This window comes from Clinocottus analis, unplaced genomic scaffold (genome assembly GCF_023055335.1).
Source record: "Clinocottus analis isolate CAN_PGR_092001 unplaced genomic scaffold, fCliAna1.0.p SCAF_21, whole genome shotgun sequence".
Classification (NCBI taxonomy): Eukaryota; Metazoa; Chordata; class Actinopteri; order Perciformes; family Cottidae; genus Clinocottus; species Clinocottus analis.
This window is the reverse complement of record NW_027175943.1, coordinates 3,685,019-3,702,204: the sequence shown is the minus strand read 5'-3', so window position 1 is coordinate 3,702,204 and position 17,186 is coordinate 3,685,019. Positions and strand designations below refer to the sequence as shown.

The window sequence follows — 17,186 nt, the reverse complement described above, 5'->3', positions numbered from 1 at the left end:
TTGCATACAAATGCTGCCTTTTGGATTCATATGCGGGGCCCGTTCTCTGTCTTTTTTTTTCTCATTTATGTCGGATGAAATGAGTTTGTATCTCGCAAAACAAAGTACATGCATTGATTGAACGAGTTCAAACCAGAAGACGCAGCACTCAAAATCCCACTGAAAGTAGTTGCGCCTCCATAAATAAGCCGGTCGGCATCAACCCGTCACGTTTCATCTACTCATGGTGCTCGTTTCCTTCCTCCCCGTAGCCCCCTGCCTCCCTCCTCCCAGCCTCCCCCTCCATGTCCGGGGTGTTAATAATGTGGCAGAAGGTGCAGAAATGTTAGGAGGCGCTCGCTTGCGTGGATCAGCAGAGGCAGGTTTGGTGAGGTAAAGTGGGGTTATATCGACAGCTTTGGGGAGCGGAGGCTTATCTGGGTCAGAGAGCTTTACGACATAAGCAATTAGGGCTGCCCTCTCTTGTGTACGCTAGCAGGAGGGAGGCCTCCCGCCATCTAGATTAGCCGCCCCGCTAAGGCCAGGAAAACTCCTCGGCTTCTGGCAGTGGAGAGAACCAGCTGGAGGGCGAGATGAGGAGGCGGGAGGCGGGAGGCGGGGGCGGAGGGTGGTGTTCCTCGAGAGGGGAGGGAGGAAAAGGCCGATGAGAGCAAAGGGTCAACACGCGGCCGCTGTGGCCATGCGGGCCCTTCTGGGTCAGTGGATGAGGTGAGGGATGAAGGAGTCGATGACCCGTGCTGATGAAAAGGAATTCTCCAAATGAAATGCGGCAACAAACGAAGGGGTTGTTTGTCCACTGTAGCATGTTTAACAGCGGTTTGAATAGGAAAGAGGGACCACAGAGGATGTTTACGCCACTCGGCTTAACATCGGCGATTTCGTCTAATGAGACACTTGACTGGAAGGATTTGCAAAGTGATTATAGGTCGAACGGTTCAGACGAGAGGACGAGAGGAGAGACGTCTTTCACACGTTCAACGTGCAGCGTCTGAAAGGGGATTTCGATATGTATCGTAGCGTCGCGTGTTCGTTACTCGACCTTTCCTCAGATCGTAAACGCCACGTCTCCCTCTTGAGACGCCGCCATCCGTTTCACTTAAACAAGCGAGGGCTTAGCGACCGTCAATGCCAGCTTTGGGAGAAGTTTACCTGTCTGCTTACAGGAAGAAGAAAAAAGCCTCTCGGGCAAAGGGCGCGCATATCACTCTGCGTCTAAACCGGGTGTTCTTGGACGCCCGGGCTGCCCGCATCTTAAATGTATCCCGCTAAAGCCAGACTATCCGCGCTGGAGGACAGAAGTAATGAGACGTGACACCGCCGGGGGGAAAGAAAAGGAGGCCTAACAGATATAGGTAATCCCTCTCACCAAGCTCTTAGCCTCCCACCCCTGCTGTCACATGAACCCAGCGGGAAAACACACAGCAGACATGTACACAATAGCACACACACACACACACACAGGTGAGTAACCGGTAAAATCACGCTTGCATAGATGCTGCAGGAGATTTTCACACACACACACACACACCACAGAGCGAAGGAGTAAAACATATGCTCTCCACCGCTCACACACACACACACACACACACAGGTTTTACGTCGGCGGCAAATTTTCCTCCGATCGATCGACGCCATTTGGGAGCTGTGATACAAGCACCCCAATGTTTACACAACACTTCCTGGATGTGTGCCAACAAAGGTCTCGCAGATTACCTGGAGGGGCTCAGGGGTGTCACGCGCGGCTCAATCGATTGACAGCGAGCGTGGCTTTTTCATTTTTAATTAAAAAAAAGTCGATCAAAAAGCAGCACGGGAGATTCAAACGGACAGATTCTCCTGCAGAGACGCCGCTTTGATACCGGCCGACACGGCCGACACTTGCGCTAGTTAATATACTTAATATAGCGCTTGTAACGCGGGAGATTAAGTGGGATTTATATGACAGATTCAATTTTACTTGAGTCGGTCAGCCGCTGTATCAAAGGATCACACAACATGACAAAATCAATATAAGCTAGGAGTCACTGTGACTGGTTTCACGGCCGGTTAATGATTTTTCTTGCTGCTCTGGGTTTGTATGACATCATAGAGCAGGCGCTAAAACACCTGCTGGTGCTAATAATGTCAATATTAAAACAACTGCAGCAAAGTTGACCTGTGGAGGTTCATAAGGGAGAATTATGCACAAGACAAACTCATTAAATGCATCACTCTCATGTCTGACTAACATAATTAAGGTGTTAAGTGTTAAATGTTAAATTTCCTTCCACATGATACAACAAAACGATGTGTTTGTAGAACTGTCGAGTGGCGGCGGCGTGTTGGTGTGGTCCGTGTGAGATGATCCTCTCATTAGTTTGTGGGGTGTCACGTCGTCACAGACGGGGGCTCCACCCCCCCCCCCCACGTCTTCTGACACAGACAACAAACAAAGTGACAGAAAGGTCGCCAACGGGCAGTTTCCCTCGGTGTCACGACATGATCTGTTTTAAAACGTCCTGCGCGCCATCATTCAAAAAAGCAGTTCAGCGTCTGTGAAGCACACGGCTGTGACGGTGCAAGATTCACCCTGAACGGTCAGTGTGGGATGTTCAGAGTGTTTCTTATTGTTCATATGTGACAAAGCGCTTGGATATTATTATGTTTCTTCATCTGTCCATAGTTTTGTAATTCATTTACAACAATACGGAACTGTTTTACTTTGTCTCGCTGACAATAAGACAATAAAAAAGAACAAAATCTTTTGTTCCCTTTGGCCCCCAAAATCATTGTGCGTACAAGTTTTGCGTGCCATTGCACATTTACTGAGAAACCTCATACAGATGTTTTTGTAATTGTAGAAAAGCACAAATTATATTGAACGAAGCGCACAACGTTTGAGCTCAAAGTCACGACGTTGACTCAACTTTCAGAGCTGTCAGAGCAGGAGAAACCATACGAAGGGCCTTCCTCCACCCCCTAATTAAGAAACTATTGTTTTGAAGACAGTCCAAACTATTGTTTCACAAACAATACTCAAGGAAGGGCGGGGGCGGGACCCTCCTTGATGGGTCACGACTGAATTAGCGGCCCTTTCATCCGTGTGCCCTCATCTTACGGTCCCGCGGTCTCGTCCCTCTGGGCCCGAAAGACGAGCCGTCCTCTGCTTCCTGCCTCCTGACGGCGCCGGCGGCACAGAGGGCGAGGACGAGCCGACCAGAGAGGATCAGAGGGAGTCACCAAAGTAGGAATTAATGAGCATTATAGTATTAGGTAAGAATAAGTCCCACCTTAAATCCGTCAGGATTCCTAAACAACTCCAGTAACACCTGTTACATGTGATGATGGAGGGAAGAAGAGGAAGAGGAGGGTTTTATGACCAAGCATGAGCGAGGGTTTGATGCGAAAACTAGGAAAATATTCAGTTTATACTACATGTGTCTTCTGAAAATGACAAGTTAAGCTTTCTTTGTTCAGAAATACTGCCTATTTGTTTTAGTTTTTTTTTATATTATTACAAACGTATGCACATCTTGCAATCAAATGTATCGACACAAGTCTGTTTGTGTTGTTTTATGTCAGAAACTCAGTTGACATAAAAGTAGAAATGAGAATAATCGAAGCTGAACCGAGAGCAATAAAAGTGAGAGGGTTTTATGAAACACATTTTCGTTCCCCTGGTAGTCCACAAGATCTGCAGTGCTGTCAATCAAAAATATACATTATGTCAGTCAAACTGCGAAGTCACTCAAGAATATTTGAGTTATTTAACACTTTCATTTCGGTTGTGACTACTGAAGGGCTCCCAATGACTTTAAATCCTCTAACTTGTATTTGTCACAGTCAAAGTGCTTCCCGGCTTTCCCGCTTATAAAACGTCCCGTTACATCACGTCGGGAGTCGCCCAGACGGTCGTCTCTCAGCAATCAAACCAGCTCTCCGGCCACAATGAGACAGGAAAAGATCTAATCCAGCAGTAGCAGCGAGTTGCCGGGGCTATTTTTTAAAGGCTTAAATTAGCATTTAGCGGCTAACTGTGAGCTCGCGGTAAGCCGATCCTTCAACAGCGAGCATGATACCGTCTGGGGGGTTGGTTCAGCGTACCGGAGGGACCAACAAGGGATCCGCTGGTTAACGATACCTGGAAAGAACACCTCGCCGCCGCCGCACAACTAATCTCAGGACGGCTCTCCAGCTTCACACCTGGACGTGTCGAGGAGCGTGTCGCTCTGAGTCCATGCTGTAATGTCACGTGACCGGGCCCAGACCGGCCACGTTTCATGAAGAATCTCCCTCGGACGCCTCGGGAAAGCCTAAAAACAACATTGACCTCGTGAATCTTCTCTTTTTATACTTTTAATATGGCTGTAAAATTGTCCAAATATGTCACTATTTCTTTACATTTAAAAGACCAGTTGGACAAGACTATTATTTATACAAGTTACAAAATGAACATTTGGCACAAAGAGGCGAAGGCTTCAGCTAATAGCGCTTTTTACATATACACACTGGTACAATATGTGTCTATTTCCTTAAATTGTATTCAAATATTTGCATGAAATTGAGCAGAAGACCTACTTTAAACATCTGTTTGGTTTAAAGCTTGAATGCCGCAGTTGCTTCATATCACCTGTGTCTATTGGAGGAAGAGATCTCCCTCTCTCTCCCTCCTCTCGCCCCACAGCGGCGCACGGGGAAGCGGTTTGTGACGTTTGTTTGGCGAGTGCGTGGCCGAGAGGTAAAGCTAACACACAGTGTGTTGAGGACGAGGGGGGGGGGGGATGGAGGGGAGAGACCTGTCTGAGAGGATACTGCTATTGAGTTGCAAATGAGCTTGTAATTAGCCCTTACACATTTGCCTGGAGGGAATTAGTGTGTGTGTGTGTGTGTGTGTGTGTGTGTGTGTGTGTGTGTGTGTGTGTGTGTGTGTTTTTTTCGAACCCATTTTCCTGAGAATAGGGGTCGACGGTGATAAGCAGATAATACTAATTACTTCTCCTCCCAATTGCTTGTTAATTGTGCTTGGTGTGGATTTATACAGCATGGTAATACCCCCTTTCCACACACACACACACACACACACACACACACACACATACACACTCACACTCACACAAACACACAGCATGCTTCCCGCTTTGCCTGTCGGCAAAATCAACAGGTCATTTTTTTTAAACAGGAGGCTTCTGTTTAAGCCTCTAATTAATTATGCCAAGTGGGGATCCACCATCTATAGGTCCAGCCAACGGGGCAGTGTGTGTGTGTGTGTGTGTGTGTGTGTGTGTGTGTGTGTGTACATTAAATTGTAGCCGCTAACATGTTTTACACATTCTCCAGTTGTTAAATGAAAACACAGTTAAACTCAATGTACTGAAGAAAAAAAGGCTTTTTGCACTCTTTATTATTTTGACTACTATCATGAAACCGGACGTTTGATTTGATCAAATATGAATCATTCTTTTAGACAAAGAGCGACATTTGCCGGCATTTTCTCCTCTTGTCATCCCTGATCAGAAGCTAAAGCCTCCGGCGGTGTTTATTGGGCAGACTGGAGCGTTTCAGGATAAGTTAAAGTTTCTCCATCGTGTGCATCAATGGACTCTCGGCGACTCACCGAGTCGGGAAACGTCACAGGAACGCGTCGTATTGACCTTTTTCTTTTTTCCATCAGGTGGTCTTCACTCCAACACTTCACTGTGTGTTCCCTCTGCAGGCCGACACATGAAAGCTCGGCCTCGTCTCTCTACCGTTTGTGTGGATGTTTACCATGTCGGCCATGTGAGGGTCGACTTTCTGGGAGTAAACATGAGGAGTCTCTCACCTGATGAGAGGATGAGGAGCACCTGAACGCACCAGCGGCTTTGAGACTCTTCTATTCGGAGGGGCGGGTTGAGGGGGGCCTCAGTCTGACCTTCGGATCAGGTGTTGCCGTGTCTTTTGGGTGGTCCAGCACCTGAATGAGGATCCATGGACACACACACACACACGCGCACACACACAAACACACCAAAAATTCTTGCAGATGAGTAAAACTAGTGACATAAAGGACACATTTCTAAGAATTAAATGGCCTTGAAGTTGCACATTTAAATCACTTTCGCACGAGGTGCATTAGTAGTGACAAAAGCATGATCCGTGATGTCAAGATGTCCTATTGTACAAATATACAAAGTATAAGATGTGATACACCCGACCCCCCCCCCCTCACTTCTACAAACACATATGTAATCGTTCATCCCATCACCATCTTATCATTCATCCTGCTCCAACGGCTTGGGAGCGCTTAAGCAGATTTTGGTTCAGTCTGCTCTCAAAGTGTTAAACAGATTGGGTTGAGGGGGGGGATTTCTCGTAAGGTGTGTGTGTGTGTGTGTGTGTGTGTGTGTGTGTGTGTGTGTGTGTACGTAAGTGTGGTGGCGGTCAGGGGCGCGAAGTGTCTGAAACTTTAGAGGGGTCAGATTAACTGTGAGCATGATCTTCACTGAGCTCATTTCTCCCCTTCTGTGCCAAAGAGTGTGGCGGACACACACACACACACACACACACACACACACACACACACACACACGCTCACATCGCACCTAACCCCCTTTGCGTTAGCTCACCAATCCCACCTGGTATGTTAATCTAGATTTAGACTCTAACACGTATCAAATGATGGCCGACGGCTGATGAAGTAACTGTACACGCTGAACTCTGAACAGCCAGTAAAATAATGTTACAGTGGTACATTCAATTTAAATATATATTACTTTTATCAAAACTAAACTTGCCCTCAATTAGTATATTTTAATTAAACATAAATGAATCAACATTTATATTTAATGTGTCACTCAGGAACAGGGCTGTCATGTAGATATTTCAAAATAAAACACTTTTTTTCCCCTGACAAACACAACTGCTGTGTGAGCATACGTCTTAAGATGACTCCACTTGATGCTCAGATGGAATTTATGTTTTAATAAATTGCTTTAAATGTATCAGATTCATATTTTTCTCATTTCATTTTCTTTGAAAAGACATTTTCTGTATTTCCATGGGTGCGTTAACGGTTGATCATTTGCTTCCACAATAGATGTATAACACATTAAAAACACTACAAATGCACTCAAGAAGTATAGCCAAGATGACACAAAGTGTGTTTTGTGTCTCAACAACAACACAACTTAACTACTTGCAGACACAAGTTAATCAGATCGATGCCTGGCGGGCTCATATCTGTTCTCTAGACAGATTTGTAGTCAAATTTTAAGCCACTTCACCACATTTTAAAGCAGATGATCCTTGACCTGACTGCAACCTTCATGCAAAGCCTCATATTCACTCCAGGGATTAATACGTCTGCCTCCAGCTCCGTTTGCTTTAGGCTTTAAATGAAATTGCTAATTTAATATCCATCTAATTATCCACTGATGCTCGGCAAAGTGACACATATAAATATATATATTTCCTCCAGCCATGTGCACATGACGTGCAGCATGTTTGCATGACGGTCAACAGATGCTGACGGGATCCTTAACCTGATTAATAAGAAAATGATCCTAAATCTGATTAATGAGCTACTGAGATCCGAGGGATTGAGCAGCAGATCATTAATTCCCTGTCCCGTTGTTGCTCCGCCACACACACCGATGTCTCGGGGCGTTTTCATTATGTCTTGTCCTGGCTGAGAAGTCACTGAGGGTGACCTATAGGTGCAACCGTGTCTGTTTTAATTACATGGGTATTAAGTAGCTGGTGGGGGATCGCAGCTTTGTGTCCCGACCTGTCCTCCTGGCCAAATGTCCAGGCACATGTGATCCAGATTTTCATGACCATGACCCCATGATTGAATTGTGCCATCCAAGTGTGCTGGACTATAGTCCTCACCAGCACTTCAAAGTGTCCCAGGCCTTTATAGAAGCTTTCATAACCTCATTTCTTGTCATTCTCCTCCAATTTTCTGGAGGGGCTCTGAACCCTGAGTGGTTTCCTGTCTCACTGAACTTCCAAGTCTTTACTCTCCCCCTCATCCTCTCCTCCTCAGGCTGTGCTCTCCCACCAGATCCTTCACCAAACAGCCCATCCTCGCTTGTTTGCTCTCTGCAGTCATCCCCGGCAGTCAACGTATCCTCAGGCTATAAGCCAAACAAGCTGATCAGCCAGTCACCTCTGTACACACTACCCCCCGCTAAGAGGCTAATGGCCAGGACGTATAATCCTTCTCAAAACAACTACAGAGATGCTAATTGTATCTCGCTATAAATACGGGTTGACTCCTTGTCCTCTTTCTTTATTTGGCTCTGCGTCGGAAACCCGGAGCCGCCGTCGCGCACCAACTTCTCTGAAAACATTGTGCCCGAATACAAGGAAGGACCCAGCTGCTTAAGAGAGGCAGCAGATAGATGCTGCAAGTGTCAATAATCTTGCCATCATCTCCACACACACACACACACACACACACACACACACACACCCACAGGAGAAGCAGCGAGCGCGCGGAGCGTTACGCACGGCTGGACACACCACTTCATGCGCCTCGCGAACTTTTCAGAGCTTCTTTGCTGAGCTACTAGCAGGAGGAGGGAAGAGTACCTACAGCCGAGATGTTCCCACTGCCGATGTTCACGCCGGACCAGGTCGCGCGGGTGTGCGAGAACTTGGAGGAGACCGGAGACATCGAGCGCCTCGGCAGGTTCCTGTGGTCGCTGCCCGCCGCCGTGCCGGGCTCCGCCGGGGAGGCGCTGAACCGACACGAGTCCGTGATGCGAGCGAGGGCGCTGGTCGCCTTCCACGGCGGGAACTTCGAGGGTCTCTACCAGATCCTGCAGAGCCACCGGTTTACGCGCGAGTCGCACGCCAAGCTGCAGGACCTGTGGCTGGACGCGCACTACCGGGAGGCGGAGAGGCTGCGCGGGCGGCCGCTGGGGCCCGTGGAGAAGTACCGGATCCGCAAGAAGTTCCCGCTGCCCCGCACCATCTGGGACGGAGAGCAGAAGACGCATTGCTTCAAGGTAAACACGGTGTAACGGTGGCTGCTGCTGGTGACAGCGGGATGGAGTCTGACCCGGGAACGACCCACGTGTCCCCTCGTCTCTGGGCGAAAATCAGGAGGAAAGTGCGTCTTAACAATGTAAACTGTACCACCATGTTGCTTGTTGCAAGATCAGAAATCTCTCTCAAACCTGGATGAATATTTTCTGCCAGGATACTCATGCTTTGATGAAGGTCAGGCAAACTGATTACGGCTCCCAAAGATGCAACATGAGCACTGATTCCAGCACAACTTGTACACAAAAGTGTCCATGTTAAGTTTTGGGTTTGTTTTGTCATATATTTGTCTCATATATCCAACGTTATATGATGTCACACAGACTTGTATTGACCTGTATGTGTTCCTGGGTTAAAATGGTCACATTTAGCACTTTTCATCTTGTACTTTCACTGCTCTAACATGTGTGTGTGTGTGTGTGTGTGTGTGTGTGTGTGTGTGTGTGTGTGTGTGTGTGTGTGTGTGTGTGTGTGTGTGTGTGCACCTGCAAAGGCCAAACGTATCCAGTAGAGTTTAAACATATTTTTTTAATTAGCAGCTTCTTTCAAAAATAAAAAACAATGAGCAATAATCTAAATAATCCACCTATCTGCTATCTAGAAGCCAATATAGACATTCATTTAATATTTTAAAGCAACATTTTCACTCTTCTGGTGCCACTTGAGCAACAGAAACACTGAATATGTGTTCAGTGCCGTGAGATCACGAGCAGCTCTTTTGGATGCAAAGAGAAGTTAAAGTTATAATAACGGCGATGATAATCTGTTTAATTCCACAACAGAGAAATTAACTTGAAGGAATCAAAGAGGAAGTTGTGTGTTTCTGTGTGTGCTCTCCCTCATGTGGCGGGGCCGAGTATTGTTCATACGTGTTGATAATCTTTAATTCCAAACCTCAGGAGGGATATTCCCCCCAACCGCCTATTAAGCCCCTTAATATGATCCAATTTAGTGGCTATGAATTGTTATTCATACGCCTGATGTAGATTGTAATGACTGTATTCATAAATCCAGTCTAATGCGATTAAACTGAGCTTCATATGAGTGTTAAGATGATTGCGGCGTAACAGACTGACATCAAAACACAACGAGGCGTCTTTTCAGAGTGCGGTTCCACGCTAATAAAGTGCACTTTGTATAACATACGATGAATGAATGGCAGCCTAAATATTCCCATCTCTTTCTTCGTCTTCTCCAGGAGAGGACTCGCAGTTTGTTGAGGGAGTGGTACCTCCAGGACCCGTACCCCAACCCGTCCAGGAAGCGCCACCTGGCCCAGGCCACGGGGCTCACGCCCACACAGGTCGGCAACTGGTTCAAGAACCGCCGGCAGAGAGACCGCGCCGCGTCCGCCAAGAACAGGTACGTCACGGCGCACGTGCCGTCACGCTGATTACGCCTACAGGGAAGATTCCAGTGCATGCGATGAAGACTAGTATCACCTGATGAGCAGCGATTAAACCCAAGCTCCTGTCTGTCATCGCTCCCTCCTCCCAGAATGCAGCAGGATTCTTCCCACATGCCCTCTGGGAGCTCCCCCGACGGCTCCCTCCAGGACCGCCGCCATCACCCCCACTTGTTGCCTCCCTCCCCTCGCCACCTGGGAAGCCCGGAGGCCAGCGACTGCAGCGCGGACGAGCGGCGAGGAACGGGGGCCTCCACCCCGGAGATCTCCGTCAGCAGCGACAGCGAGTTCGAGTCTTGAGACGCTTCGAGACCCCGGATAGAGACTCTTTGAACTGGTCGTGGCTGTTGGGAAACGCTGAAGGCGGTCACGGTGGGAGGAAGATGGGGCAGGGGGGGGGGGGGGGCTGGATGCGGCTCCTGCATGCGGCTGTGAGTGGACATTGTTAGGCAACGATATGCAAAAACAACGAGCACTTAAAAAGGAGAAGAAAAAGCGCCAAGGCACATGACTGATCAATGAACTAGTTCACTGGGACCATGGTCTTTAGGTAATGTGAGTTATACTATTTCAAGTTACTATATTTTTGGATAGATCATTTTCTAGTAGTCATCTACTGAACTCATTTGTATGGAAATTGTGAGGACACAATGAACAATGCCTTGGGTAGGCGTTTAATATATGTCACTGCATTTACATGCACATTAATAACTTTATTATCTTCAGACGACAGGCATAACAGTTTGAATAAATCTCCAAAATGTACCTATGCAATGCCACTGTTAGGAAAATTGTGAACGCAAACAATATCCGCTTCAATCATCTTGTTATTCAGAGTTATCAGGTTACGATGGCACGCAAACATAGTGACAGGCCAATTAAACACATTTCACCGCCTTAAAAAGGGCATCACTCTTTTACAATGAAAAAACAATGAAAAACACGAGTTTAGAAAGACTTCATGTCACTAATGATGCAACTGTTGCTGCTTAAAATACAAAACATGTTTGTTACAAGCGGTGTTTTACCTGATAACTCCTCCTTTGTTTACCGTTTTAAAATGTGTAGTCTTTACTTGTCATCGCTCCTGAGCTGCTCTGATGAATTCCTGCAGGAGCCGAGGCGGAAAAGACGAGACGGCGAGAATGTAGAGCACGAATCGGTCTTAACTCAATGTGCCATTTACATTTGAGAACGGGGAGACCGAGTCGGACACGAGTGTGTCCTCGTGTCGGAAAGACACGCTCGAAGGCCTGTTTGCTGTCTTTTTTACAACCATCATTTCAACACATTACTGCAATGAAAAGATGTATTTTGTAAATGTTTTATGTAAATAAATGAACCTATTTTTATCCAAAGTACTACAGACTGGCTGTATTTATTAGTTCAAAACTGTGTTATTGACGTGTGACGTGAGTTATGAGCCACATACAGACCTTTCAGTACAACGTTGTACACATTTTAAGGGCCTAAATGTTCTTTATGATCATATTTTGTATAATATAAGCTAATTTGGGCACACCAGACATCACTTCAAGGGTTTATCTAGTTCATTATTGTCATAAACATCCTTACATTGATATATGTTTCCCTGTTTTGATGCTTTTTAAGAGATAAAGACATTTCAATAATGTAATATAACAATGACAAATGACATTAAGAAATTCATAATTCGATATGAAATATGCATATCTTGATGAAAGGATGAAACTACACATATACATAACATTGTTATGCTTTGCTAATATTTACAAATTACAAATAACAGTGTAAAGTGTACAGAAGTAGCTCAATGTCTCAGCAGACGTGAGCAGAATAAGCACGTTTACATTAAAAAAAATGACCAAATGTTGTTTTTATTATTGCAAAAAAAGAAGACAACTTTAAAAAATATCTGCCTCTTTAAAAAAAAAAAAAAGACATTACCTGTTTCCCTAAAAAAAAGGGGCGTATATATGTCCTTCCCCTCTTTCCTGATCACAGAAAATGGGCGTCCACCCACTCGGCGACCCCGCCCACGCTGGAGCGAGAAGACTTCTGCTCACCTGTCAGTTGTCGTCACCGCCAAATTCATGCGTTACAGTCTCGTATTCATCATTTGGCATCTCGACCCCCGTCCTGACAGGAGGGAGTATCTTCAGCTGTATTTGTTTGAGCATGGACAGCGAGGGGAGGAAGGTGGTGGTCTGTGACAATGGGACGGGGGTAAGTCAGTCACGTTGTCGGCATGCAGTTACCCAACAGTCCGTTCACACATCGATTCACTCTGAGCTTGTATTCAAAGTGTCATCTCATGCAAACCTTCACCAGCTGTGTCAAACATCTGTTTTATTTCAACGTGGCTGCTCTCACAAGGTATATATATATATGTGTAGGTTTACATCTGGATCACATGCGCTGGTTGACATGTGAAGGGTGTGAATCTGTGTGCATACTGCAGCCTGACTCCACATCTGTCTGGACTTGTCACTCTGCCTCTTTACGCGCAGCCATAAATGGTTGCGATGCTTCGAACCGAGCTACAATTGGATGACAAGCAGGAAGAGAGATATGAGATGCTTAAACACCCAGAGTGGCTCTTAAATACTGTATTGTGACATGTAAATATTGATGTATTTATATATGTGAGGGCAAACGGGAGCAGCGAGCGTACCTGCAGTCAGATGCTGGGTCCTGCGTGTCCTCTCTTTGGAATGCACGGCCTCGCTTCAGGCTGAGGAATGTGCTCACGGCCACGAAGACAAGTCCAGACACTGAAGCAGGAGGTGTAGACGGGCAGAGACCGTACGGCAGCCCATTTAAAAGCAATGCAACAACATACTTGTTGCTTGTATCCTCATGCGAGCCAAATGAGTTACTTACACATGCTTTGAAAAATGTTTCGATTGCATGTTCTGGTGAATAATCTGGTGAATGCATCACAATAATACACTCTGGGACAGAGAGATTAAGCCGGGTTGAACTGAATGGAATTGATTTATGAATGGGACTAATCCACTCCAAAAGGCTTTGTAGTGCAGGAGCACAACTAATGTGCAGCAGCAGATCAGGGCAACACAAACCTAACTCTAAGTTTCTGTTAACGTACGAAAACGAGAACTTTGATGACACGCACAAAGTCCTCGTTTGTCTCACTCTCACATCCCTCCCCAGTTTGTCAAGTGTGGCTTTGCTGGATCCAACTTCCCCGACCACATCTTCCCTGCCATGGTGGGTCGACCCATCATACGCTCGACCACCAAAGTGGGCAACATTGAGATCAAGGTGAGATGGCTTCAACGCCCCCTCTATGTGGTTGTGTTCTGGTTCAAGCGGAGGGAATGCCTGTCCGCTAAATCCGAACACACGCTGTAAGACTCGCTAAGCTAATCAAACACCTGAGCGACCTCTTTTCCTCAAGCTCCTCTTACCTCTCAGCTCAAACGCAGCCGTAACGTGTACAGTTCTAAGTGTCTTAGAAAGCGTACACCTGTCAGAGGCCCGTAAGACGCAGTGGAGTTCACATGCTCACGTAACCTGAGGTTATGCAGAGCACTTAGACTTTTACTCCTTGTAATCCCGACAGGACTGCGCACAGAGCAAAAGGCCACGTTGGCTTCATTTCATGATCCACAGACGGATTAAAACAAAGACATCATTGTCCACAAGATCATTGTCTGTCTTTGTTTTGTAAAATAATCCTTCCCTTCCCCCCCAAAAAACTATGTGGACACCTCAAAAAGTGTTTAATCAAATACTAACCGAAATGTGTTTTTAGCATCAAGTCCAAAGGTTGTCATCAGTTTGATTTGATCAGACGATACCTGATTTAAATACTATCCTGACAAAGTTCCTGTCAGGTTGCTCGCGTGTGAACATTTATTTATCCATTCCCCAAACTGTGGTATTGTAAAAAAAAAGGATTGTTATGGCACCTGAGCCAAATTAAGATATGGTTTTGGCACCAGGAAGGAACAAATATCCAGTCCTCACCCTTCATGTTTTTTAACAATGAAATAATCAGACATTTTCCAGAAAGGCCAGCTGTTATCGCGTCGCTGAGCTCCTCCCGCTCTCTCCCACCAGGACCTGATGGTGGGCGACGAGGCCAGCGAATGCCGCTCCATGCTGGAGGTGTCCTACCCCATGGAGAACGGCATGGTGCGCAGCTGGGAGGACATGCTCCACCTGTGGGACTACACCTTCGGGCCCGACCGCCTGGACATCAACCCGTCTGAATGCAAGGTCGGACGCGGCCGGGCGGATGTTGCCACCCTTTCAGAATAAAGCTCAAGGAGAAACCTGAGCATAAAGTAAGAAAACAGTTCACTCAGTTTGCATTTTATCGCTTTCTTCCTCCAGATCCTGCTGACCGAGCCGCCCATGAACCCCACCAAGAACCGGGAGAAGATCACGGAGGTCATGTTTGAGAAGTACCAGTTTCACGGCATTTATGTGGCAATTCAGGCTGTGCTCACTCTGTACGCTCAGGGTAAGACCCCAAGTCCTATCACAGATACATATGCAGTAGTTTGAATCATTTGTTCACCTTTTGACCTTCATTTTTTACCCCTTCAAGTGTAATAATGGTGGGTGTCAGTGTCTAACGTCTCTGTCCTGTTCTGTCCGGCCTCCAGCATGATGGGAAATGTTTAACGACATACTATTTTTGGGAATCGGTCCTCTCGGCAGGTTTGCTGACCGGCGTGGTCCTGGACTCGGGGGACGGCGTCACCCACATCTGTCCCGTGTACGAGGGCTTTTCTTTGCCCCACCTCACGCGCAGGCTGGACATCGCCGGTCGTGACATCACACGGTACCTCATCAAGGTGAGCCGCGGTCGACCCTCAGCTCAACATTGCCGATGGAGAAATGAGTGGAAAGATTATATTACGCATCAAATTGTATTGATCTTCACGCCCTCAGCTCCTGCTTCTCCGTGGTTACGCCTTCAACCACACGGCCGACTTTGAGACTGTGCGTCTGTTGAAGGAGGAGCTCTGCTACGTGGGATACAACGTCGAGCAGGAGCAGCGGCTGGCCCTGGAGACCACCTACCTGGTGGAGACCTTCACGGTATGTTGAAGGACTGAATCCCAGTAGAGCAGTTTTAGCTTAACTCTACAAGGAATGGTTCAACATTTAGGTTAATGTGTCTATTAGCTTTCTTAACGAGAGTTAGACGAGAAGATGGATACCACTCTTGTAACTGTGAGGTGAATGTGAAGCTAAAGCCAGCAGCTTAGCATAAAGACTGGAAACAGGGGGACACAGCTAGCCAGGAGGCACCAGAGGAAAACAAATATATACATATGAACAAAGTGTATCTTATATATATACCCTGTAACATCTAAAAACAATAATCTGTGGTGGTTTTAGCTAACTTGGCTCAAACTTAACCAAGCTAACGTGGCTGCATTCAGTTAGCTTTCAAACATGAGAGTGGTATGAGCTTTCTTTTCTAACTCTTTAAAAGACAGTGCATAGTATTTTCCCAAATAGAAAACAATTAAAACAAGTTTGGATGCTTTTTAAGAGCAGACATTTCGGTAGTTTTCTCTACAAGGCTAAAGTTGCTTCCTGTCTGCGCTGCAGCTCCCTGACGGCCGGCAGGTGAAGGTGGGTGGAGAGAGGTTCGGGGCCCCCGAGGCTCTCTTCCAGCCTCATCTCATTAACGTGGAGGGAGCAGGAGTGGCCGAGCTGCTGTTTAACACCATCCAGGCCGCGGACATGGACCTCAGGTCAGAGTCTCCTCACGGCGGTCTGTGCTAACGCCCTGAAGAACACACACAGGGTCCGTGCCCCATCTCACACCTGCTTTCTTCTTCTTCTTCTTCTTCTTCTTCTTCTTCTTCTTCTTCTTCTTCTTCTTCTTCTTCTTCTTCTTCTTCTGTGCAGGTCGGACTTCTACAAACACATTGTTCTGTCGGGAGGGTCCACCATGTACCCGGGACTTCCATCCAGACTAGAGCGAGAGATCAAGCAGCTTTACCTGGAGAGGGTGCTGGACGGAGACGCTCAGAAACTATCAGTAAGAACTTTAGTGTCTACTGATGGTATTTCTGCTCTGGAGGAGGATGCAGTGGGGATAATCTCTTCATTAAAACACAACAGCGCCGCAATGCAGCTGTGCTCTAACTAACAAGCAGAGAGAGACCCATGTAATCATGGAGCGATCACAAAGGTTCAATGACCCTCTTCTCTCCTTCTTCCCCCTCATCCATGTAGAAGTTTCGGATCCGCATCGAGGATCCTCCCCGGCGTAAACACATGGTGTTCCTGGGCGGCGCGGTGCTGGCCAACATCATGAAAGACAAGGAGTCCTTCTGGGTGAGCAGGGCGGAGTACGAGGAAAAAGGCCTGGGAGCGCTGCAAAAGCTGGGAGGTGGAATCAGATAAAAAAGCACAACTTGTAGAGAAAAAATAACATCATCACCTCTTGTAGCCATGCTGGAGGGAAAAGCTCAACGTGCTTCATGGATAATAGCGCTCCTTCATTCCTGCTCGTGATGGAACAATTCATTTTTTAATGAATTAGTTAGTCGACTGACAAAAAAGTGACAGTTGTCTTCGATGACTACGTTTTTAATTTTTTTTTATATCATTTAAATATAGACATTGTAACCCTCTATTGTGCACTGGAAAAAATAGGAAAGTTGTGTTCATGTATGCTGGGAAACGCCGCCGACTGATGTGAAATGTGAAAAGTTTTAAATGGTAAATAATCATAAACCTGTCTGGAGGAACAAAGTAGCTTTCTAGCTCATTGTAATCTATCATAAGATTATTAAAA

The 17,186-nt window shown here is 46.5% G+C and overlaps 2 protein-coding genes across 2 annotated transcripts; both read left to right on the top strand.

Annotated features, from left to right (window-relative positions):
* Positions 1–8,564: 8,564 nt before the first annotated feature.
* Positions 8,565–10,714, top strand: six7 (SIX homeobox 7). The gene is made up of 3 exons (XM_068587735.1): positions 8,565–8,972; positions 10,208–10,371; positions 10,507–10,714. The coding sequence occupies exons 1-3, from the start codon at positions 8,565–8,567 to the stop codon at positions 10,712–10,714; spliced, it is 780 nt and encodes a 259-aa protein (XP_068443836.1).
* Positions 10,715–12,539: 1,825 nt separating this feature from the next.
* zgc:101810 (uncharacterized protein LOC493612 homolog) lies at positions 12,540–16,799 on the top strand. The gene is made up of 9 exons (XM_068587729.1): positions 12,540–12,619; positions 13,568–13,678; positions 14,480–14,638; positions 14,756–14,885; positions 15,086–15,222; positions 15,320–15,469; positions 15,989–16,134; positions 16,292–16,424; positions 16,622–16,799. Exons 1-9 carry the CDS (start codon positions 12,572–12,574, stop codon positions 16,790–16,792), a joined length of 1,185 nt encoding a protein of 394 aa, XP_068443830.1. The 5' UTR covers positions 12,540–12,571; the 3' UTR covers positions 16,793–16,799.
* The last annotated feature ends 387 nt before the right edge of the window (positions 16,800–17,186 follow it).